The sequence below is a fragment of the Amblyomma mixtum genome, chromosome 6, assembly GCF_055824585.1.
Source record: "Amblyomma mixtum isolate Tamu chromosome 6, ASM5582458v1, whole genome shotgun sequence".
NCBI classification, from domain to species: Eukaryota; Metazoa; Arthropoda; class Arachnida; order Ixodida; family Ixodidae; genus Amblyomma; species Amblyomma mixtum.
In genome coordinates, this window is record NC_143017.1 from 149,728,009 (window position 1) to 149,750,980 (window position 22,972).

Below are 22,972 nucleotides of genomic sequence, written 5' to 3' on the forward strand. Positions count from 1 at the left end.
TGGGGACCGCCGTGCGCAACTTTTTTAGGTGAACTTTATCATGAAACGGCGAGGATGATGACTTCCGGGACCATAAACACGCGGCCGTTTCAGAGGCCCCAAGCAAAAGTAATGTGAAATGCCAATAAATGGTGACAATCGCGCTTCTCGCCATTGTCATGACAAGCCAATACAAGCCGGCATTTTTTTTAGTCACCCTTTGCAACTTTGTTTGCTCTGTGTACGTAGTACATGCATAGTGCAAAGAGAATGTTTCAGCCGCGTTGCCTCCAGAAACGGGCAAACTTTTTGATAGCACATCCGAAGATGAAGACTTCGAAGGTTTTAAGTGAAAATAAAATGTTGTAATGAACATCAGGAGAGTTTTTTTTTTTTTTTCCGAAAACGTGGGCGGGTATGGCATGAGTGTTGCCTTTTTCAATCACTTAGCGTTGCTTAAGAACTTCTCACAGGTACCGTGCATTCCACGATGGTCGCACAAGCATGTTTAATTAAGCCTCACTAGCCTAACTGAGTAAATTGGGGTGCGTCTTATACACGGGAGCGTCTTATATACCAACTTTTTTCAATGAGAGCCTGCATGTATGGCAGGTGCGTCTTATAGAAAGGTGCATCTACCACGCCATTTCCTTTCCTCAAAAACCAATTTTCATTTTTGGATGGAGATGGTGTGCAATGCACACCACAATGCACCCAAGCCAGAAATACCCGAAGCAGTATTAGTGGAAGAAGAAGACTGTGTGCAATGCACAGCCTTGCTCGGCCTGCTGAGCTGATCTCTTTACACTGCCACCGCTCCACTCCCAGTAATGGATTCTGATTTCATTTCTTCGCTAACTTAACGTGGCATCACTGTTGCTAGGCAACGACATAAGATCTACAAATTAACAAGATTCTTGGTCAGTGTTGCTTAGCGCAGGGGTTCTCAAACTGGGTTCCGCAGAACACAGGGGTTCCGCGGGCTGTCTTCTTGTGTTCCGCGAGAACCCTCACCGGCCCTGACCCGGCAGCTGATATGAGACTGTTTCCGAGTGCTACTGAGCCACGCTTTGACTTGCTCTTAAAAGGGAAGCAGTACCACCCATCACATTAGTATTTGTATTAATCTGTGCAATAAACATTTAACTTTGCAACTCTCTCTGCAAAAATGCACTCGACAACATTGCTGGAAAGTGAAAGCGGGAGGGGGGGGGGGGGTTCCCTGGAACTTATTGAAGGCTTTTGGGGTTCCTCCAAGCAAAAAAGTTTGAGAACCCCTGGCTTAGCTTTGAGAACCCCTGGCTTAGCGTACGAGTGCTTCCGCATGAAAATGCATCTAGGGTTTTCAGCTCATGACTGAAGTCGCACTTGAAGGTTTAAGTTACACTTTCTGGGTCTTATTCTTCCTTCCTCGCCCCTGCATTAGCCTCGCATTCTATCAAAGATCAGCCTCTCTGTGCAAACACATTGTTAATTGCCCATCCACTATGCAAGAACCGTCAAAAGCACCGCCAACCTGGGGACTTGGCGGAGCTTGGGCTGCTGCCACTGCTGGCCTCCTTTGGAGCATACCATCATCCAGACCATCAATGTAGACGTCCTTGACAATTGTTATAGACCTGCAGGCAAGTACCCACCCCAGAAAAAACAAAACAATTAGCTGGAGCTAGTACTGTTAAGATTCCTCCACATCCTATAACACAGCCAAGTAGTAACAAGGTTTGTTAACCCTTTCACTGCCAGGTTTTTTTACTCACAGCTGCACACACCCTGCCGGGTTTTTTTTGCATGTTAGTTTCCTGGAAATTTTTTGCTAGTAACGCACTAAAATGCTCTGCAGGACATGTAGACATGTTTATTCAGGATAATCTTATAGATATTAGTTGTAATGAATCAAATATTCCAGCACCAATCTGGCCTGTCGGATTTCCTCCTCTTACGCGGATTTTTCGGTGGCAGGGGGACTCCATCGCTGTCATCACTCGACAAGGCACTTAGGTGGGCGCCTTCCTCGTTCTCATTATCATTGAACTCAAAATTCACATGCAATTTTGAATTTCTTCGTCCGTCAAAGCGCGGACGAGTGTGGCACAGAGCCTCATGGCTGCTGTGCGTAGACCAAAACGAAGTCACTCGCATGTGGAAACATGCGGGACATCTTTTGTTTAAAATTTGCCCTACAAGATCTATGAATTTTTCGAGTCTCTCCATAGATGGCGCACATGTTTGCATAGTTTTTTTTACACGAGTATTATCGGGAGCGGCAGGGGGTGAGTTAAAAAGCCAAAACGAGTTAACTCGGCATAGGCAGGGGGTGTGCATATGTGGTAGCCCGAGTTATCTCGGGAGTGGCAGATTAAGGGTTAAGAGAACCCCGGGAGGTCGAAATTTCCGGAGCCCTTCACTATGGCGTCTTTCATAGCCTCAGTTGCTTTGGGACGCTAAACCCCCCATAAACCAGTAACAAGGTTTGCTTGGAAAAACGCAACAGTTTCACCGAAAGCTTGAGTGTGCTATGCTGAGGCTGGTGCAAACACTAGATCTTCTCGGTTTACTTCACAACATGAAGATAAGGAGCATGCATGAAATGGTTTCATTATGTGGTTCACTGTTTTCTGGCACCACACAAAGCAAGGCAACCGCACCCTACCCGATGCCACTGCTGTACTTGAATTACAGTTCCCATTAGTGCACTGCTACGAGCCTCAATCATTTCGTGCACTGAGTTCCTACTTTGTGAGGTGCCAGTACACTACCAGCACATGGAACCATTTTTTTAGTGCCTTTTCAACAGCTCCAGAAATTTATAGATATCAAGTCTTGTTACGAAATTTTCTTCCGATTTCATCAGTTTTGGCGATGAGGCATAAGAGCATCTCTCTCTCTCTCTCTCTCTCCTTCTCTTTTTTTATTTTTGTTTTAAAACACCAGCAACTGCTGTACCTGTGGAGTGTCCAGGCATCCGACTCGGCAGTCCGTTCGATGTAGTTCTTGGGCAGGAACCCCGTGGCCCCCGTCAGCCACGAGGTGCCCTCCACCCAGCCGTCAGTGGCCGCACCAAGGTGCTCTCCACTCACATACACAAAGTCACCGATCAGGAGCTCCAGCTCGTCAGGTTCCTTTGGCACGTGCGAGTAAAGCACTTTGTGGACCTGGAGCACACAGATGCCACATGGCATGGTTGTGAAGGGGGCAAAGGTCGAGATGTGAATCACAGACATGTAAAGTAGTGCCCTGGCTGAATTGTTGACTTGCTCATGCTCAGACATTTCGGTATCGCGTCTGGGTGAGGTGACAAGATCCCCAGGTGACAGCATAGACTATGACAGCAAGCGTTCTCGACCAATCTTGCTTTCCTAACGTATCAGAGCATTTTACCTAGAATTTCAAGTTCAAAATTTATTTATGTATTCCAAATACCCTTAAAGGCTCTCCTTTGACAGTACTACAATAGTCTTGTTTATACCTTGACGTACCTTCACATACTTGCTTGTACCTTGGCATACATTGACATAAACAACATCTATCAACTACCAACGTTCACCTTAATCAGCATTAATGAGAAAAAAATAGAGTGCCTGAGCCCTGAAAAGTCTGCAGAAAAGTAACCACCTGAATAACTACATTAATACCTCTGTCACACGGGCGCTTTCAATCATTGAACTCGATCTGCGTCGATATTTTTGAGCACGCTTGAAACATCCGGTGCTACACGGGCATTTTCAATGCTCCTTGAGAAGTTTCCCTCATGTGTGTTAGGTGGCGCCAAATGTTCCTCCAACAGCCATAACAAGGTTATGTCCGGCAACACTGTGCAGTCGGGGGCAGCGGCAGCCAAATCCGTAGCCAGACATGCGACGCACCTCTGTATCTGCTGTTGTACGATGGAACCCGAGGGTACGCAACACCTTTGCGATTTCTGCGTAGACTACGGCGTTTCTCTTCTGGCGCCACAAATTATCTAGGCGGTCTAGCCAGCAGTCGATGAGAGCGGCTGTCTCGCGCTCGCTCCACAGTTTGCGTGTCGACGAGCAGGGGGACGCCATCTTTGTTGTTTACACTGACGGCGAAGCTTGGAGCGTGGTGTCAAGATTATTTATAAATATGTTTGCATATAAGCAGGCATAGTGCCTGAAAATGTTCTGTCTTGCATTTTAATCAATTACAACAACAACAGTTGTAGTTTTGTTTGGTTACCTAGTGTTTATTTTTATAGCTTCGTGAGAGCGAGAGTGCTTTCGATTGTGCTTGGAGCCTCAAGCACTCTTGAGGGGCCTGCATCGAGTCAAGCAGGATCGAGCTCGACTGCGCTTGAAAGTGGCCGTGTGACAACCGTCGATCTGCATTGATTTCGATGAGCATCCACTCAATGAGGATCGAAAGTGCCCGTGTGACAGGGGTATAAGAAGGCCAGTAGTCACTGCAACCGAGGCAAGGGTAGAAGAGTGTTTTTTTTTTTTTTTTACTTTATGAATGATGTTGCTCAGGGGTAAATTAGTAGTAACTGTTATCTACCTTAAGGGTGATTAATCACAGAGCAAAATAAAAAACTAGAACATGCTGCCAGTGGGATCCGAACTCACAATCTCCATACGTCGTGGGGAATGCTCTACTAAATGAGCTATGATGGTGGCTATCCAATCTACTTTCAAGGGTATTTATGTTGCATGTAACCTAACCTTGAAAGTGTTCCCCAGCGCCAACCTCGACCACAGCAGCAAATGTAGGAACGTCTTGAAATACCTCAAGGTCCACACAGAGCGCGACTGAACGGCGAGGGAGGCAGCTGTGCGAGAACCCTTTTATGCTTCCCATGGCATCAAGACTGCCAGAACCAAGGCCCTAGTGAACCTACTTAGCAGACAAGAACAGGGAGATGAGGGGCTCGTTAAGACATTCGTGTCATAATGAGCCCCTCCTTTCTCTACCCTCACCCGACTGAGTGTTATGAAGCAAGAAAATAATGAAATTTGCACCCTTGCAGCCCACATAGCATGACAGAAAATCAGAGCCAAACTTTGGGGCACAGGTTACTGCCGCATAAAATGTCTATGCTCACTGTACCTCACTGCCTTTGATCCTGGTGTCCCGCGAGTAGAGCCTGAGTTCCCAGCAGGCAGAGGCATTGGTGTTGATAGCCTGGCTCAGTTTTTCTAAGGTGGCATAATGTTCCAACTGAAATTGGTAGGCGAGCGTGATGTGAAGGGCCTTCAGGTATGGTTCCACCTGAATGCCTGCAAAAGGCAAGCAACAGACAGGCAAACAATGGGAATCATTCGCACCACACCAACACGGCACCTGAAAATATCTCTCAGCTCTCTCACAAAGCGAACACAACAGAAAAAAAATGCCATAAATGTAGAGGGGAAAAAAAAAAGCCACTGGACATGCTTTCAGCTTGCACCTAAGTTTTTTTAGGATGTGAGGCACCCTTCTGTTGCTCAGGATGATATGACAGGCATAAACACTTCTGCTGGCTAAGCAGCAGATTTGTTTATGCCTAAATTCTGTGCCGCGGTAGCACTTGGCAGTGGGCTCTGTTTATTACTATGCTTTGGTTGGGTGCTAATCTGTTTTGGCTAGACTAAGCTGTAAATGGAGGATGCGTGTGGCGATAGCAGATACAAAGAAAAATTTCAAAATTCAAAATTACTGGAGCAGAGGTGCCATCTTGAAATGTGGAGGTGACGCTAATGTCATAAAGGCAACGGAGGGGCTGCGGTGAAGTGGGGAAGAAGTCTTGGCCCCCAGTAACAGACGGCGCTACTAATTCAATTGGCAAAAAAAAAATCAAGCCTTTTTGAGCCCAACACTGTCACAACGATGAACCTCCCATTCATTTCAGCTGAAGTAAGCACCACATCCAAACAAGCCTTAAACAAAACCCATGTGTAAACAACCCAGCGATTTGGCCATGAAAAGCTTTAATACCTGTCCCTTTGAGCGATAAAAGTCTGTAGTTCTGGTTTAAAGATCTTTCTTTAAATATCAGCGTCAATGCACAACTATGACCATTCATATAATAAAGAGGGTATTTGAGTCATACGTAAAACAAGTCAACACTACAATACCGTAAAGCTTTCACTTTCAGAAAAGCAGCCTAAATCCTAACTGTAAAACTAAACAAACATGCAAGCAGAAAAAAATGAGACTGCACAAAAGCCAATACTGTCACCTTTAGCAGACATGCAAGGTCTCGCCATTAGAAGAAAGACAGCAGACAGAACACTCCATGCTACTGCTTCATGCTACTAAATAATATAACAAAATGAGCTTTAAAGAATCTATAAAATACACAGAACAACAAATCACCAGTTATCACAAAGATAGAGAAGAGCTATTTCTATGTCCTTAAAGAAATTTAATTCTTAAAACTGAGCGATCGTACGTTTGGACCAGCAATACTACATACAAACTCATGCATTCTGGCAGCGCAACAGGTTTCCAAAAAACTCATGCCCTTTAACAGCTTCACTTCATCTTTCCTGCTTTTATCACCATGAGCAAATGTGCGAGTGAACATGCAGAGATGTTAGCGCTGACAGTAGAGTATACGCCCTGTACAATGCACAACTGACAAAAGAGTGGTGATTTGGGTCAAGCTTACGCCTGTTTCGAGAGGCAGCCTTGCTAAGGGAAGAATAAGAGGACGAGCACCACGGGAAGCAAGTTCCCAACACCTCCAGTGCCCCGATATCGGTTACAACTACAAAGACAGAACATGGTGCACAGCCCACGGTTAGTCGTGTTAGAGAGGCGCACACAGCTCACCAGTCTCGAGGAAGTTAGCCTGTAAGGCAATGCTTAAAACCACCATGCAAAGTACAGTACAAACGAAAACACTAACAAAGAAGACAACAGACAAAACAAACACCCTGCAATGTTCAAGCATGCACTAGCTTCTATGATGTCAATGAAACGGATTAATGCTAAAAAGCATTCAAAACTTAGTGTCCGGGTGCCCAACACACACAAAAGTGCTCACACCAGGAGTTACTCCCACTGCTGCACTTAGACATCAGAACACAAGACTGCAGAGTTAAGAAAAGCTTAGAAACAACTGTCACCCAGCCACATGGACAATTATGATCCCATCGTCCCTGTCTGCAGGCATAGCTCTAGGAAAAGGTCTTCCATTACTAGAGAACCCTCCTTTCAGCCATTCGCCATTTTAAGTATTTCCGAGTACAAACCACAAATCACAAAAAAGCTTTTTATGTGCGATACTATGCGTTAAACTGGTTCACCCCGCCACGAATAGCAGCAGCACGGCTTACAGGCCCAGCAGATAAACATGCTTTCACATCTGTGAAGACATTCGATTTTGAAGGCATAAAAACAGGCTGATACACTTGGACAAAGCAGTCCATTTGTCCCAATTATCAGGCAGTGCAATTAGAATGTCAACTGCAACCAGTCATGCAAACCATTGGTGTAAACTGCGAGACTGGTAACACGGTGTCAAGCATTAAAACAATCTGCAACAAGCTTGTCTCTAGGGCAGTTGATATGCCTGCCCGGCTCAATATTGTGTGAAAAATCTCACAAAGATTCCCTTACCAAGACATATAACAAGACACCAAAGCAGCTGAAAAGAGAAACAAAAAAGACACAAGGTAGTACTTACTAAACTCAGAGACTTCCCGCATAAAATAAACAGCAAGTTTCTTAAGTGCGTCATTGTGTTCTTCAGCCACAAATAGTCCGAGAAATGTTTGGGAAGTGTAATGCTCTAGCTTAATGGACTCCGGAAGTTCCCCCTTCAGTTTCTCCACTACATGCTGCAATGCTCTACTAAGGTGGCCAATGGCATCGTCGGGAGCCTGCAAAGAAAACAGTGCTCTGAGAGAAAGGACAACTTCCCATGCAGCGCAAAAAAAGAAAAGGAAAGGGGGGTAAGGGGTGAAGAAGAAAAGATGTTATCTGTCTGGCGTGTACTATGCTGCCTGCAGTTTATTGTACAATTGCCTTCATGTATGGCTCCTGTCCGTGTGCCTTCTATACCATGCCATTACTCACTGATGCCAGACCACAGAGTTTTGTCTTAAAAAATTGCAGCTGGACTGCAGGATGAAGAACTATTGAATTCACAATAAACATGGAATGCCTGAAAAACGAGTTATAGCCCTTTTTTCATGCTAACCTTGCACAACCACATTTAACTTCCATGCTCTGACATGGAAGATAAGGCAGTTACTTGCACATACAAATAACTTGTAAAAATTCAACACTGTTTACTGATCTCTACCTTCAATATGACCACATTCAAAAGTCACAAATGCTTGCTTTTTCCATGGAAGAAAAATGCTTTGAATTTAACCTGCCAAATACCGCACAACTGCTCTTGAAAAAAAAAAAAAAATGTGACTGGTGTTAATGCTTTTGCTGAAGGCACAAGCAGTTAATTCGTCAATCCTGTGATGACGGACCTGTCTGCTTGAGCTCAATGCAGTCAAGGGATGCTAACAGCCATTAATATGGACAGCCGGATGAAAATCTGTACTTGCTCGTGTGTGTGTGAATTCTTGTTGAGTATGTTCGAACAAAAATGGCTCAAGATAAGTTACACATTACTCATGGAGTTATTTTACACACACAAAGGGAGTGCTGATAAAGCTCTAATAAGTGCACTGGCATTGCAAGGTCCCTTTTACAGAGCCTGCTTCTGAGCCCATTAGCAGATTTCCATACAAAACTGAAAATTCCATTCCAGTGGCTTAACCAATTATTCGTGAGGATTCATGATCACGTTACTATAAACTGCCCGTAAATTAAATTGCAGCACTCAAATGCCACCAGGATTTTCTCAACAATGCTATGCTTGCCTATCAGCAAACCTGGGTTAACATTACAGTTAATCTGAAACTGAAAACTGTGCTGCAATATAAGAAATGTGAGCTAAACAATTTATTTGCCACAATTAATATGATGGCAGCGAGTTTCAAGAAAGATAACTTGAAAACTTTGGCAAACACACATACCATACAAACAGGTTACACAGGTACCACACATGCAGGTTATATTTAGCATGCATAAACTGAGGTACCTGGTGCCATTTTAAGAAGCTCCAATGTTCTCGAGACAATGTAGCAGCATGATGTTATCAATCCATACACTGTTCCTGTTCCTGGATTTATTTTGTCACACCTCGCTCTGAAGATACATTGCAATGAGCCATGCATAATGTGCTATAGCAAGGTGTTGGACTTATAGTTTCTTTATTTTTGGGGAAATTTGGCCGGATTTTTCAGTGTTTACTTCTTCAGAATGGAGCTTTTTTTTTTTCCAGCGAATACTATTCCTACAAATTAATTTCATTTTTTTTTTCTGGCGATAAAACGTATTCCTGCACATCAAAGGTCACTTATGGTTTATCTTGCCTTTATTTTTATCAGCCACAGCATTCGATTTACAAGTAATTAATGCAAAAATGGTTGTGTTTAGAGCTGCGCTTGTAGAAGGAAATGAATGATATCAGAAGTAAACTGATAGAAGGCCCAAACAAAAACTCAAGAAGTTGTCAGCCAAGAAGTGAGGTGATGTCACTGCCCAGCTGTTGTGCTGGATTGAGACAGGGCATAACGCAGCCTGCATGTCGATAGCAGCAACAGAACTGCCGCTTAAAGGGTCTATGAAAAGGGCGTTCAAGGTTGGCTACAAAATGCTTGTATTATGTAGAGTACAGGCCACCGAGCATTCATGCTGTGTACAAGACCTCAAAAGCAAGGGGATAATTTACGATACATTTTTAAATATTTCCGCTTTTGCATCTTGCTGTGACCAGCAGTGCCAGGCTTTTGCATGAAACGTGGCATATGACGTCATGTTGTGCAAGTGACGCTAGCAGTCGGGGGTTATCACTGGTTCGCCGCGCCAACTCTTTCAGACGTCACGCAGCTTCCACGGCAATGACCACTCCAGCGGATCAGGAAGCTCCGGCCCCTGGGGAATTCCCACGCGTGTTGGCAGCTGGCGGAGGTTACGGAGGGGCTGAGTGGGTGGGACTGGCAGAGAAGCGCTGACATTTAAGTGTGCAAAAATTGGAGAGGAGAGGGCAAGGCGCGAAGGCACGGAAATTCAAATTTTGACTACGGATAACTCAGTTTTCATAAAACACATTACAAAGATTCTTGCTGGAAGATATTTGTGAAGTGGCGTCCTTTAACAATCCAGGCATACCACAACTTTACTAAGGGTCCCTTTAACCATCATGGTAGCCAGAACATGACATTTTTCGTGACGCATATGCATATGAGCACAAGTACTGAAACTGATAGACAACACTTTTTCTGGGTATATATATTGGTGATCTGCACGTTGAAACACTGGCGAGCATGTACAAACACAATAAATGTACTAGGCTTGCATAGAGTTAAGTCATTCAGGTTTAGAACATTTTTTTCTGCGACCAGTCAGTCTTGATATTGAGTTTTATTAGCAATATCAGGTAATAAGAACTGACTGATGGCCAGTAAACACATCGCTACTCATTCCAGACATTGTATAGTGTTATCCTTGCATCAGTAGCTGCACAACAACAGAAAGGCAATCACCTGAAAAAAAGAGCACAGTGTGATGTGGGGCAGGTAGTTGTGGGCGCCATTGCGACCGCATTGCAGCATGGACTGGAGGGAGAACTTCTGTAGCTGCTCCAGGAGTGGTCCCACCGGACAAAGATAAAGAATGTACTCTCTAGGCGTGCTGTCGTCCAAGGTGGGGTCATTGACGTGAGCTAAAAGCCTGACGAGGGAGGAGAGTGATAATGGCACTCAGCACGGTCGTGCCCATCCATGCAATACACAGAAGAAGCAGTAGCAAAAGCGCAAGAAAACTGCAAGAACAAAATGAAGGTTTGTGGGAAGCTTCCTTCTGCACTTGACAGCAAATGATCTGGAACGGCAGTGTATCTGAATAGCTAAGTAACTTACTTCCAAACCTTGTATTAGCAAACATTTCCTTCTTTCACGAATACCAAAACGTGGTTGTGGTGTAAGAACTTGAACAATGTACGGCACTTGACAATGGAAAACACTGAACTGCCAAACCTCTAAGGATTATTACTTCCGGTGCAACAAATTATTTCGCGCCTTTTTGCGATAACGCCGTAATGAGCACATTTAGAGGCGAAGCTTGCGACAGATGCGATTTTATTGGTTCATTCACTTTTGCACCAGAAAAATAGCCTGGACCCGCTAGGCTACTAAGAACATTGCTGCAGTCACTCCACAGATAAAATCCTACGCTACATTAAAAGCGACACTAAAAAAAATATGCATTACCAATCGGCCGCTAACTGCACTCCTCTGTCCCCTGTTGCCGCAAGGGCCTTCTCGCTGAAACGAGAAAGAGAAAAAAAGAAATGCAGAAAGAAACCGATGAATCAACCCTAGTAAGAGGCACCACTCGCGCAGGAAACGAGACATTGCGCGCTTGGAAAACCACAGTTCAAGGACTGAGGAAGCGTTATACAACGAGCTTCCTCTGAAAAGCTCGTCTATGAGGCGCAAACGGGAGCGCTCCAGTTAGTCACACAGGCGCACGATCACAGGTCCTTGACTCGTCGTGCGTCTCCGGTGACTTATAATCGGAATGGGTACCGATCGCGCAAGCGACTCCGTCCGGTGGTCTACTCTCGCTACGTGACTGGCAGGGACTCACGCTCTGTGCTTGGGGAACCCCATCTGCAGCAGAACCTGAAGAGGGGACAGGTGCTGCTTGTGCGGCCTACTGCTGACATTTCGGCGTGGAGGAGGGGCAGCCATTCGGCGCTGTCACATTGTCTCGGGGCGTGGAACAATCGCTGTTCGGTGGAGCACAGCGCACTTCACAACGCACTAAATGCCGGTACACGAGCTCATAGCGGCTGCAACAAAAACTTAATTAGAAACAGAGACGATAACGCCCTAGCACACCGCAATAAAACGAAAAAGCTCAAGCCATTTTGTTTTTTGTATCGGCTACTTGAACCCACTTCCGTTTCCTGTTGTTGAGTGCGTCAACAAAACCTGAGTAAAATTTAAAATGAGCACCTAAATATTTTAAAGCAAATTAATTGAAATATTATAAGCAACATGATTCGAGTACAAAACGTTTATCGGTGCCTCGTGTTTCAAGTAAACATCCGCGAGAGGCGCTAGTGCATTCAAAATGGCGGGCGTTTTGTTCGAGGATATTTTCGACGTGAAAGATATTGATCCAGAAGGCAAGAAATTTGATAGAGGTAAGATCTCAGCTTTTACATCAACACACGTGAGTAGACAGTCATTTCCTGGCAGTACCATTGCTTTGATATGTCAGGAAGTACTTCCTTCCAACCAAACCATGTGCTCTCCACGCCGGCAAATGAATGACGCCGGCGATGCATTTCAGCTTCTCGGCGTTGTTTTTGTGTGCAACTTGCAGCAAGCTGCCTGCAAATGTTGAGCGAGGATCTGATCAAATAGTTTCTAATGTCTCCATTGCAAAGCACGCACCTCGCGCATTTCGGCCATGCGCTGGACATCGAACGCGCAGATCACATGCACGTCCCTTGGACTATGGCTTCGCGGCATGCCGGTAAAATAACCCTGAGGCGTGCACAAAACGAAACCAATTCTGCAGCGTGGGTAGCTCAGGCCCGCGTTAGCAATTAGCGCCGTGTTTAATGCGAACGTGCATGACACGCTGCCTTCACGCTGATTATGCTGGTTCTATAAAAATAAAATAACGTATGTGCTCGGGTATTGAGCGCTGTCTATTTTCACAGCGTTAGCGTTAAGGACAAGCCACCCATCTGGCTTCGCCAGAACGATACCACGCGCTTGTGTTCTTCGCATGACAGACACTATGTGGTGTCTCGAAAGCACTTACATTTTGGTGCTGAACATTCTTCTGATAATCAGCACGCTCGCGATAAAGGTGAACGCGCCTCATTCTTATCGATTGCGCTTCTTGGTATGTGTATGTGGAGGGAAAGGAACACACTTCGCCTCCTGTGTCGGTCGTGTTTGTCTATTTTTTTCGGAGTTTGACCGGTATTCTAGCGCCTGCGCCTGATGGATTCGTGGAGCTTTTTGTAAACATCGCTGCAGAGCGCGGCGCTATTGTTATTTTGCTGCGCGCGCCCGCTTGGCAGGCGCTCAACGGGCGGTACGCGCATGCGCCAGTCACGCGGGCCTGCAGTCTGAGCGCTTGTTTGTTGTGGACCTACATCAGCTGATGCTGTTGGCACGCTTCTGCAGCAACAGCAGGCGCTCATGCGCGCGCCGTCCAATGGGAGGCCGCGTTCGCCATCTTTAGCCAGCACTGGGCTTAGAGCAAGGGAACGCGCGTGTGTACCAGAAATTAAAAAAAAAATGGGGGGGGGGGGGAGGGGGGGGCAGGTGTATCTTGACGAATAAGTCAGTCGGTCGATTCATGCGCGTTTTCGGGCAGGCCGAATGTTTGCAGACATTGAAAGGAAAAGAGAAAGAGACGGCGGTGCACGAGGTGTCGCGAGTGAAAGGGGCGAGAGCAGAAAAAGATGTAGAAAGCGGAGTGAGAGGGCTATTTCGTGGCCTGCGCGCGTGCGGAGAGAGTCGGGGAGGAGGAAGAAAAGAACGTTACGTAAGCGTTGCGGCCCAGCGAGGGCGGCACGAAGTGTTTTCCCGGTGACGACACGAGCGCGAGGGAGGAGAGGTAGGGGGAAGAGGAGGATACGCGCCGCGCGAGCGCGCTGCTGGGAAGCGGAGGGGGAGGGCGGCCGCCCCAATGATACGGCGCATTCTCAGTCGCCCAAGCTCCGTCGGAAAACTCCGCTCGGCGCGCGAGTCTTCAAGGAATGACGCAGTTAGTTCGGGCTCGAGTCCTCGCCTCGAAGGGCGGCCCTGCGCGCCCGCAAGCCCGCACGATGACAGCCATGGCTCGACACCGTGCTCTGAGGTGAGGTTTTTTTTTTTTTTTTTCTCTCGATTGGTCGCTCGCTGCGATCATTTTAAAGGGTTAAGGAAAAGAATCGACATTCTCGTTAATTTTTTCCAAGGGCGCATGGTCGAATCGCGTTATGTTTACGAAAAAAAAAAAACGCAGGTGCGATTCATTTCGGCGGCGATGCGTGTCGTGCGAGATAATTGCAGCGCGTTGTCTGGGAGCGCGCGCGGCGAGATGTAGAGCAACCACGCTGATTTAAAGCCGCGTGTGTTTATTTCCTGCTTTGCTCCTCCTCAGCCGGAGATAAGTGTCGCTCGGCGATAAGCGCTATCGGGAGCAAGACTCTGGGGCTCCTCACGCGTGCGTATGCGCTCTGTCGACGTCATGTGCAGCGCGCTCTGAGCCCGCTCTGTCCACGTAGCGCACTTGTGCACGAGAGAAAGAGGGCGGCAGCAACTGCCTTCCTGCGAGCCCCGGTGCGCGCGGAATGAATCACCGGGCTTCACACAACAAGCGTAAAAAAAAAAAAAAAAAATAGACGCGCGGACCCTCTTTCGATTATCTAAACGCCCCTGCCTGCACGGGATGCCTTTGAAGGGAACAGCTAGACGCGTGGTGCAAGCCACTTGCAGGGCATTCTGTTTGACCACCTTGCCTTTTTTCTGTAGCGTGCCCGCTTTCTTCGCACTTTTTTTTTCTTGTGTTTTTACCGCGCTATCCGCCCGGGCTCTTGTAATCTCGTTAGCTGCACCTGCTTTTGCGCACGCTGCATACTTGGCTTCGCTTGAAAGTTCCACGTCACCGACATTTCTTGCTTTCTTTCCTCTTCTATTAGCACTATATTTAAGACTTAACGCACTTGTGAGCCTACACCCCTTTGAAATATTTCCATATGACAACTGTAGGAGCTGGAATTAGAAGAAAAAACGGACATAAAAAATGCGCTTAAGGAATTTGATGCTGCACCTCGCGCTCTCAGCTTGTAAATAGCGGCAGTGCAACCTGCCGGTACCTGCTTGTTTTGCCACGTCGAAAGATTTGCTGTCGGTCGGGCTTGGTTTTGTTTTTTCGTCCGCGTACTTCCTGCAATCGGCAGCGGACCCACCTGACGAACGTTCCTGCACGAGCCCTTAGTGACAGAACGCCTACTGCCTCGCTTCGAAAGCCCTTTCACTCTCTCTCCCCTTACGGCTAGAGAACGGGGATCGGATTCGAGAAGCGGTGATACGTGCGCATAGCGTGAAAACTTTCGTCGTCCCCGAGCGCGAATCGATTTTTTTTTCCTTCCTTCTGCCGCTCTCTTTCCTCGATACCCTGTGTGCCCGTCCCCGGCGCTCCAGGAGCATCGCCAAATCGGTCGCGCTTTTTTGATTATTTTTTTTCTTACTGCTCCCCCTTCGGTCGCTCCGTCCCTCCACTAACCGCCTTTCAAGGTCAAGTTCGTCTCCTCATTCATACCGCTGCCTGGCTGCGGCGCGCAACCGCTCGCGCGCGCCGCTCTCTCTTCCTTTTTTTTTTTTTTTTGCAATTCCCGTCGCTGCCTGCCTGCCGCGCGCGCTGGCTGTGTGGCCGCCTTTCGCTGGTTGTAGTCGCCGCTGCCGTATGTGCCTGTTCGCCGACAAAGGCGAAAGAAAGAACAAGGTGCTTGTGGTTATTATTTCGGATCCGGCGCTTTCTTTCTTTCGTTCTTTCTTCTTTTTTTTCAATCCACCCGCACAGAGAAGGCGAGCTAGCGAGTGCATTTTGCGCGAACGTGAGCGCGTCATTTTCTTGACGCTGGAAGCTGGAAGAAAAAAAAAAATCTAAAGGATGAGAGGGAGAGACGCAGGGCTCGACATCTTGGCGCGTTCGGCGCACGGGCGGCAGTTGCTAGGACTGACGGCGCTGAATAAATGACGAGCAAGAAGGAGAGAAAAAAGTGCTGCAGAAAAGAAGGCAGTACGAGAGTCCGCCGTTGGAAACTGTTCCAATTTTTTCGAAAATTAGATTACGTTCTCCGCTTGTTCACATTTCATATTTCGTCGTGTCCTTCAAAACGGTTGTAGGGCTCTGGAGCGTGCTTCCCACCGCGCTCGAAAAGGGTTGAACTTCATGTAGCTTGCATTTCCTCCTCCTGTTGACTTGCTTACGCCTGTATTATGTAGACAGTATACTTCATACGTTTTTTATGACCTCAGGGTAAGTTCATTGTAGACCTAAAAAAAAAAAGATGTTAATCTAGAAGTCTCTGTACTCTGACCCGTTATATCCGTTGCCGGTCTCGGTTTCCGGAGTTTCAGACGCTAATCGTTAGGACTTCGATCGCCAGCCGCCACTACCAGCTGTGCCGACTCGTGCAGTCCGGCGATATTGTTGGCGTGACGAGCGTTTTCTTGAGCTTTTTTCGTGGCTGATGGCGGGTCATCCATTTCTTGCTTGTCACGATGTCTCAACCTCTTGCTCAACCCGCTCCTGGCCCTCCGGTGTTGATATCTCGTCTTTCAGCGTAAACAAAACGAGCGGGTTTATGTCACGTGCTCCTGTTTGGAAACTCTAAGGGGGGCGGAGGTGGGGGGAGTGCTTCGCATGCATTCTGGTTAGTAAACGCCACGCCGTGGTCAACGCCTGAGGTAGCCCTCACTCGACGCGCCGCCCTCTTCCGTTTTCCAGGCTCCTCCCCCATCCTGACTTCTTTCTTTTTCCTCTTTGTTTCTCTGCCGGCACCGTGCCAACTGTCGGCCATATTGGTTGGCCAGGGCTAACAGGGCGTCCCCTCCCTTGGCGGGCCAGGGGGCCCTGGTATTGCACAGAGGCCAAGGTTGCAGCAGCAGCATCTTCAGTGTGCGTGTGCAACCTTCCCATTGCGCCGTTGCGCTGGTGGTGATGGCTTTGCGGCGACCATCGCGTGCAACCTCCTGTGCCCCCCCTCTCTCCCTCTCTGTGTCGACATTGGCAGCTGTAGTCACATGCTGGTGGCGAAACGGTCGAACCTCGCTCGGACAGCTTGCTTGGAAAGAAGAAACGAATGGTAGTGGGTGGAAAGTTTGAGGCTTGCAGGATGAGCGCGCTCGTTGGTTGGTGGTTGGCTGATGAAATGAACACGTACTCCTACTGCTACTTCTCGGAGGAAGCTAGCAGCCGTGCGCAGGAGGAAATAGCGCGACATTGGGGATAGCTTGCGAGATGAGATGCTAACCTGCGTTAGCCCGTTAAAGGAATAAGTAAAAAAAGCTCGCTGCTGTACGTGCCGTGGACGGTGTTTTTCCTGCTGCGCGTGTGTTATTGGAACCGCATCCGGTTCTCTGCGCAGGCCGCGTAGACTCCTGGGGATTAATCTAGGAGGATTGAGTTTCATTCCAGGGTTTATGGCTATTATTTTTTTTATTTGCGGCGCGCTTCTCGCGTTCATGAATTTGTTCTCTACAGAAACGGTGCAGCGTTTCTTACTTGAGTATGAGATCGCAAAGTGTGCCCGTGCGAGGTCGACCCGGCATTTTTTTTTTTTTTTTGCGAAGGGGGGGACGCAACCTCCTGATTTGTCGATTGCGAAAGCTGGCCGCAGTCATGACCTCCCGCCTTAGGTCTCTTATATTGCATACCGATGCTTTTGATGTGAAAAGTGCTAGTTAGCATTCGAAGACCGAATTTTTCCATCAAACTTGGATATGCGTGTAAGCTGTGACGCGTACAGAGGATAGCTATACTTAGGATAAGGAAAGCTCCGCTTCTCGGTGGTGGTTGGTTATCGTTTACTGCACGTTTATAAATAAGTCTTTCGTATACATCATTTGCACCGACCTCATAGCGACCGCCATATTTGAGACCAGAACTACAGCAGAAACCTACGCGTTTTCCTGATCCTCGTTTCGCCACCTGCTCGGATGGTTACTGCGGAAGCTAAGCTTGGACTCACTCATGGCGCCTGTGACATCACGTGCTACCCGTGTATTGCACGTTAAACCTACAGGCACTCAACCTACAGGCCAGTTGTTCATTCATTCGCTTTGCGAACGTTGCATCGAAACGCGTCTTTTTTTTTTTTTTTTGAATCCGCCCTCCCTCAACAGATCCCCGCGATAGGCAAAATCATATGTTTCGCTCACCCCTTTCTGCTGTGGCGGCGAGCGTCTCGGCGCTTCAGGATGCTGGCTGGAGGCATTCCTGTTTGCTCGGTCGAAAGCCGCTACTGCACTCTTCGGAGCCGGTCGGTGTGGAAGTTAGCGCGTCTACCCTTTTTTTTTTTCTGCTGCGTGGAAGGCTGGAGCGTGTGAGTGAGTGACGGCACAGCCTACGGAGCTTTGTACTGTTATCGGGAGCCTTTTTTATTGTGCACGCGTCTCGCTAAAATGTGTTCGTTTTCCCGTCGCGGTGCAAACGAGTGCTCGCGTCCTCGACACTCGCCGCGACAACAAAACAGCGATGAGCTGGCCTGTTATCGAAGGGCTCGCGAGCGTAGCTGGTACAGCGTAAGCAGCTCTGTTTACTCCATTGTGCACTGATCGTGAAGGGTCCGTGCGCGAGAGATTGACCTTTTTTGAGCGCTTCATTCTTCCCTTTTTTTTTTCTTGTTGAGTGCTTTCTGCTCAATCTGATGTTTTGTATTTGATTTAATCTTATTGATCCTTGCACGCGCACAATAATGCCCGCAATGTATCCCCATGACCGGCGGCTAGTAGTGGGGCCATTTACGCAGGTGCTCACACCCGAAGGAAATAACCAAGCACACTGCGAGAAATGGCTTCACAAAACGGCGCAGTTTGACAAAGCATTTGCAGCGCGATGTATCAGCCGCGGTGGTCACAGTGGCTGTGGCGCTCCGTGAATCCAGTAATCAATATCGTGGCACGTGACGTTCGATCAGCCGCTTAGGGCAGTCCCAGTTGAGAAGCATCGATGTTGGAGGCGCAGAGGTGTGGCCGGCATTCGCCACACCTTGCGCAAACACGAGCGCGGCCTCGCTTCCCTGCGCACCGTCGCAAACGCTTCAGCAGGTTGGGAAGGTCGCCACCAGATGGCCCGAGTCTCACGTTAGTGCGCGGGGATGTTTTCTGCGACAGCGCCTTTCGGTTCTATTTCTACAGAGGCTTGCGTCCGTTTTGTCGTTATTTTCGTCCAGATTCCGACCTGTAAGGTCACTGCACGAAACTCGAGTTGATGAGCCTAACTTGGATAACTCGCCTGAAGCAGAGCTTTGCTTGTCGCGGCTGATTTGAAGACATCGTGTGCATTTCCAGCGTAGAAAGCGGCGCCGGGCCCTACCACGTCCCGGCTGAGCTGCGCAAGTGTTCGCTTGTAATGATCGATGTGTTTATGCCGTGCCGTCAGTTGGTTCAGCCCCGACGGGTTACTAATCGTATCGACCTGCGCGAGAACTGGCATGCGCTAGCCAGAGTGACAATGCCGGCAGCAGCTGTCCGTTGGTTTTAGAATCGTACGTGCGGCTATGCGGCATCGCCTGTCTGCCGACGAAAGAGAAAGTGCTTTATTGCATTTCGCCCTCTCTTTCTCTTTGATTGCATTTGCACTTCTTTTTTTTTTTGCCTCTCTGAGCGGCCGCATCCGCCCGCTGCTGCAGCGGTCATGTGTATGTGTATCTGGCTTGCGGGCGGGTGCAGGGGGCGCTTGCATCGCGCGCGGGAGATGCAGCGAGAGCGAAGCCGACCCTTTCCTCCTACTTTTCTCTTCCTCTCCGTTATTGACGTCAGCGGCGTTGGCAGCGGTCCGCGGAGGGAAGGCAGCAGGCGGCTCGGCGGCTGCGGCGGCGCGTATTTTGTTTGCGCCTCGACCTTGAACTTGAAATGCAGTGGTAGCAGCGCGCGGCGCATCTCGGGACTGGGTGACGCATGCGCAGTCGCGTTGCTGCGCCCTCTGTCTCTTTTTTTCTTTCCCTCTCTCTCTGCCTTTCTCCTCGTTACGCGCTCCTCCGCATTCTCCTGCCTCTCCATCCTTTCGCGCCGCGCCGGACTCAGCGCGGTCGCCTGGCAACAGCACACTTGGCTGCCCGATAGGACTTTTTTGCACCCCCACCCTCTTTTACTCTTTCCATTTCTTTCGCTTTCTATGAAACACTTTTCATTGTTGTTTTCGTGTTGCGTTCTCTTCCGCCTTGGAGTGATGTGGAGTTTTCCATTTGCCGTGTTCACTTTTCCACCGTAGGCTTCCTGATAGTTCAGCGTACCAAGTCGTTCCTCCTCCACATTTGTATATGCGTTTCGCCCTGGTTGTTTGTTGACAAACAGTACTGCATTGTACACATTGTTTTTCGGCCGCCGCGGTGGCTCAGTGGCTATGGTGCTCGGCTGCTGTCCCGAAAGACGCGGGTTCGATCCCGGCCGCGGCGGCTGAATTTCTTTGGAGGAGAAATTCGAGGCCCGTGTACTGTGCGATGTCAGTGCACGTTAAAGAACCCCAGGTGGTCGAAATTTTCGGAGCCCTCCACTACGGCGTCTCTCATAGCTTTAGTCGCTTTGGGACGTTAAACCCCATAAACCAACCAACATTGTTTTTCGGTCGAGTAGAGTGAATAGTCGTAGGCTTGATGCTCTGGACGCGCCCGCGGCGAGGCTGCTGTGGGATATCGAATTTGCTTTGCGTTCCAGATCGAACGTTGCTGCGCTGAAGTTTTCAAGGACGGAGTTATCTATAGGCCCCTCATTTTCGGGTAAAATCAGGATTCTTGCACCCCGAACAAATTTTAAAGAATCTGGTTAAACCCGATCTGCCACCGAAAATGAGCCTTCTAGACTGTGTTGGTTTTCCGGTTCACAAAGCTCGAGACACCCGTGGATACCTAGTGCTTATTGTAGAAAGGTGTCCTAGGTGAAGCAGTGGTCTGAAACACTTTTTAACGCTCGTTTTCGTCCGGCAGATTAATTTAAGGATAAGTTTGCACAGGGCGATTTAGAAGCGATAAGTCAGAACATAGCTACTGACCAGACGCCTTATCGGAGTCGCTACGTGAAGCGCTACCCTCTCTCACGACGCTTTGAGCCAAGAACCTTGAGCGCTTAAAACCTTGGCTTTGATGTTGAATGTTTTGGCACTATACAAATAAATGCAGCCCGGTCGTGCTCAGACGCGGGAGTGCTCCTTAGGAGGTTGGTAACGTACGCAACGAATTATTTATCATAGATTAAAAAAACCTAACTAGGTAAAAAGTTTTTTGTCAAATTGGAAACCATGGTTTCCATTACCCGAAACAAAAAAAAAAAAACCCGAATTACGCTTTTTTTTTCTGAATAATCTAATTTTCACCTGATTTTGGCGTCTCAAAATATTGCCTGATTCTTACCCCCCCCCCCCCCCCCCCCCCGAAAAAAAAAAAAAACGCTGGAAACAAAGGTCCCTATAGTTATCTATAATAGTGATGCGTTGTCTTGCTCCACAGTGTCATTCTTCGCTGGAGGAGTCTTTGTTCGGTTGAGCGCGATGCGTTGCAGAAGAGAGGCGTCGACGTTGTTGACGCATTGTACACCTCTGGTTTATTTACACGTTGACAAATCGACCAGGGTGGTCGCTATCACACCGAGCGATCAGGAACGTCTGTCCGGAGCTTGCATATTACGAAACCCTGTCGGCCTGATTGACCTGACTAGCGCAGAGTGTAGAGGTTTCTCGCTCTCCAGACCGGGTCCGAGCTTCAGCTTGATACGCTTTCTCGTCGGTAAGACGGCTTACGTGCAAGAATTCGAAAGTATAAAGGGCTGACTCATGTTAAGTTGCAGAATAGCCGAGTCGCGACTACGAGGCGTGGCTGTGCATGTTTGTAAAACTCTATGCACCTTACATTACGTTACTTGTTGAGTGCCGAGTCATGCTACGTTGCAGAATGGCTATGAGTCATGACTTGCTTAAGTCATAGTGTGTTGCATCATTCACAGCTCTACATGTCCGCTTGCATGCATAGTTGTGACATCATGCACCGGCGTACTGCATCATCCGATTTCCTTGCCATAGACGGCGACGGACGCCGGCTTTAGGCATAATGGGACCTATAATGCTTACGACCGGCGCAGGGGTGACGGCCTCACGACAGAAGCGAATGAGCCTAGCCTACAGCGTCCGGATGTGGCCCGCTCGGTGGGCCTCAGCGCCAGGGCGCGCCAACTTATGAATGACGGCGGAAAGCTGCGAGAATATGCGGACCCTTTCTTTCCAACGTCACCCAGTGTGGGAAGATAATTGGAGTTTTGGAATTAAAGGAGAGCAGTATAAGCAAGAAGCCAGGATATGTGTCTGTATGTAACGCGTTTTATTTTCTCAGAATTGTCAGCCGCAAAAGCGCCCTCAAATCTGCGCCACGAAAGTTGTTTTCGGTTGTCTTATGACTCGTTCCGTAATTTTTTTTTGTTGCGAAAGCAACACTATATTCCCGAGTCGCCGAGCCATTTCGCGGAGCTGACGAAAGGCCACACTGCGCATGCGCGAGGAGCAGTGACGTCACACGGCGCACAGCTGGCGCGCCGTCGCTGCGCGGGTGACTCGGAGGTGCCGCCGCCGCGCTCGCCAGTTGCGCATGCACAGTAGCGGCGCATAGCTAGCGTGCCGGGGCCGCCGCCGCTGCCGCGCGCTCTCCATCGCCTCTCTCTCTCTCCTCGTCGCTTCGCAATCCTCCAGGTTTCACCAGAGCTAAACCACTGCCAATTTTTTTCTTTCTGATTTCTCCTAAGTTCTTAGCGTTCGCATACGATGGCAGACAACAGAGATAAAAAGTGAGTTTTAGCATAGCTTTAGCGTATGCTGCTGTCGTCACCTTTGGCGTCAGGCACTGGCACGTACAGGTATACATTGCGCATGTGCAGGTATTTTTTAGCTTGCCGCGCTACCAACTACCGTTGCCTATAGCTTGCAAGGAAGTGTCCTTGGGCCGGCTGCAAGTGCACAGATAGCGCCCCATGGTAGCGATTTAGGGCTACGTTATGGTAAAATCAGACTTGAAAGTTTTATACTACAGCTCCCGTTCACCGAAGACTTGTGGGCACCAGGAACGTTTTATGGAAATAATTTTATGTCGTTTGCGCATTGAACGCACGCACTACACACGCAGCTTCCTACTGAGAAAACAAGAGAAACCAGTGTGTGAAAAATGCGCAGATGAACTCATTTTATTCTCATGTTTGAAACTTGC

At 48.3% G+C, this 22,972-nt stretch overlaps 2 protein-coding genes across 5 annotated transcripts in view; one reads left to right on the top strand and one right to left on the bottom strand.

Moving 5' to 3' along the window:
- Positions 1-18,141, bottom strand: part of Epp (Ecdysteroid phosphate phosphatase) — a 41,911-nt gene extending 23,770 nt beyond the window's left edge. The window contains exons 1-8 of one of the 3 annotated variants that reach the window (XM_089549589.1): positions 17,949-18,141; positions 11,259-11,312; positions 10,533-10,719; positions 7,607-7,802; positions 6,587-6,685; positions 5,044-5,213; positions 2,923-3,131; positions 1,496-1,598 (exon numbers count right to left, since the gene is read on the bottom strand). In XM_089549589.1, the coding sequence (XP_089405715.1) occupies positions 1,496-1,598; positions 2,923-3,131; positions 5,044-5,213; positions 6,587-6,685; positions 7,607-7,802; positions 10,533-10,719; positions 11,259-11,312; positions 17,949-18,004 (1,074 nt within the window). In that variant the 5' untranslated portion in view covers positions 18,005-18,141. Of the gene's footprint in view, positions 1-1,495; positions 1,599-2,922; positions 3,132-5,043; positions 5,214-6,586; positions 6,686-7,606; positions 7,803-10,532; positions 10,720-11,258; positions 11,313-11,637; positions 11,939-17,948 lie in introns of those variants that run through there. The other 2 variants (XM_089549588.1, XM_089549590.1) reach the window with 2 other exon arrangements.
- Polr2H (DNA-directed RNA polymerases I, II, and III subunit Rpb8) overlaps positions 12,117-22,972 on the top strand; it is a 136,942-nt gene continuing 126,086 nt past the window's right edge. For both annotated transcript variants that reach the window (XM_089549596.1, XM_089549597.1), the window contains exon 1: positions 12,117-12,199. In XM_089549596.1, the coding sequence (XP_089405722.1) occupies positions 12,127-12,199 (73 nt within the window). In that variant the 5' untranslated portion in view covers positions 12,117-12,126. The remainder of the gene's footprint in view (positions 12,200-22,972) is intronic.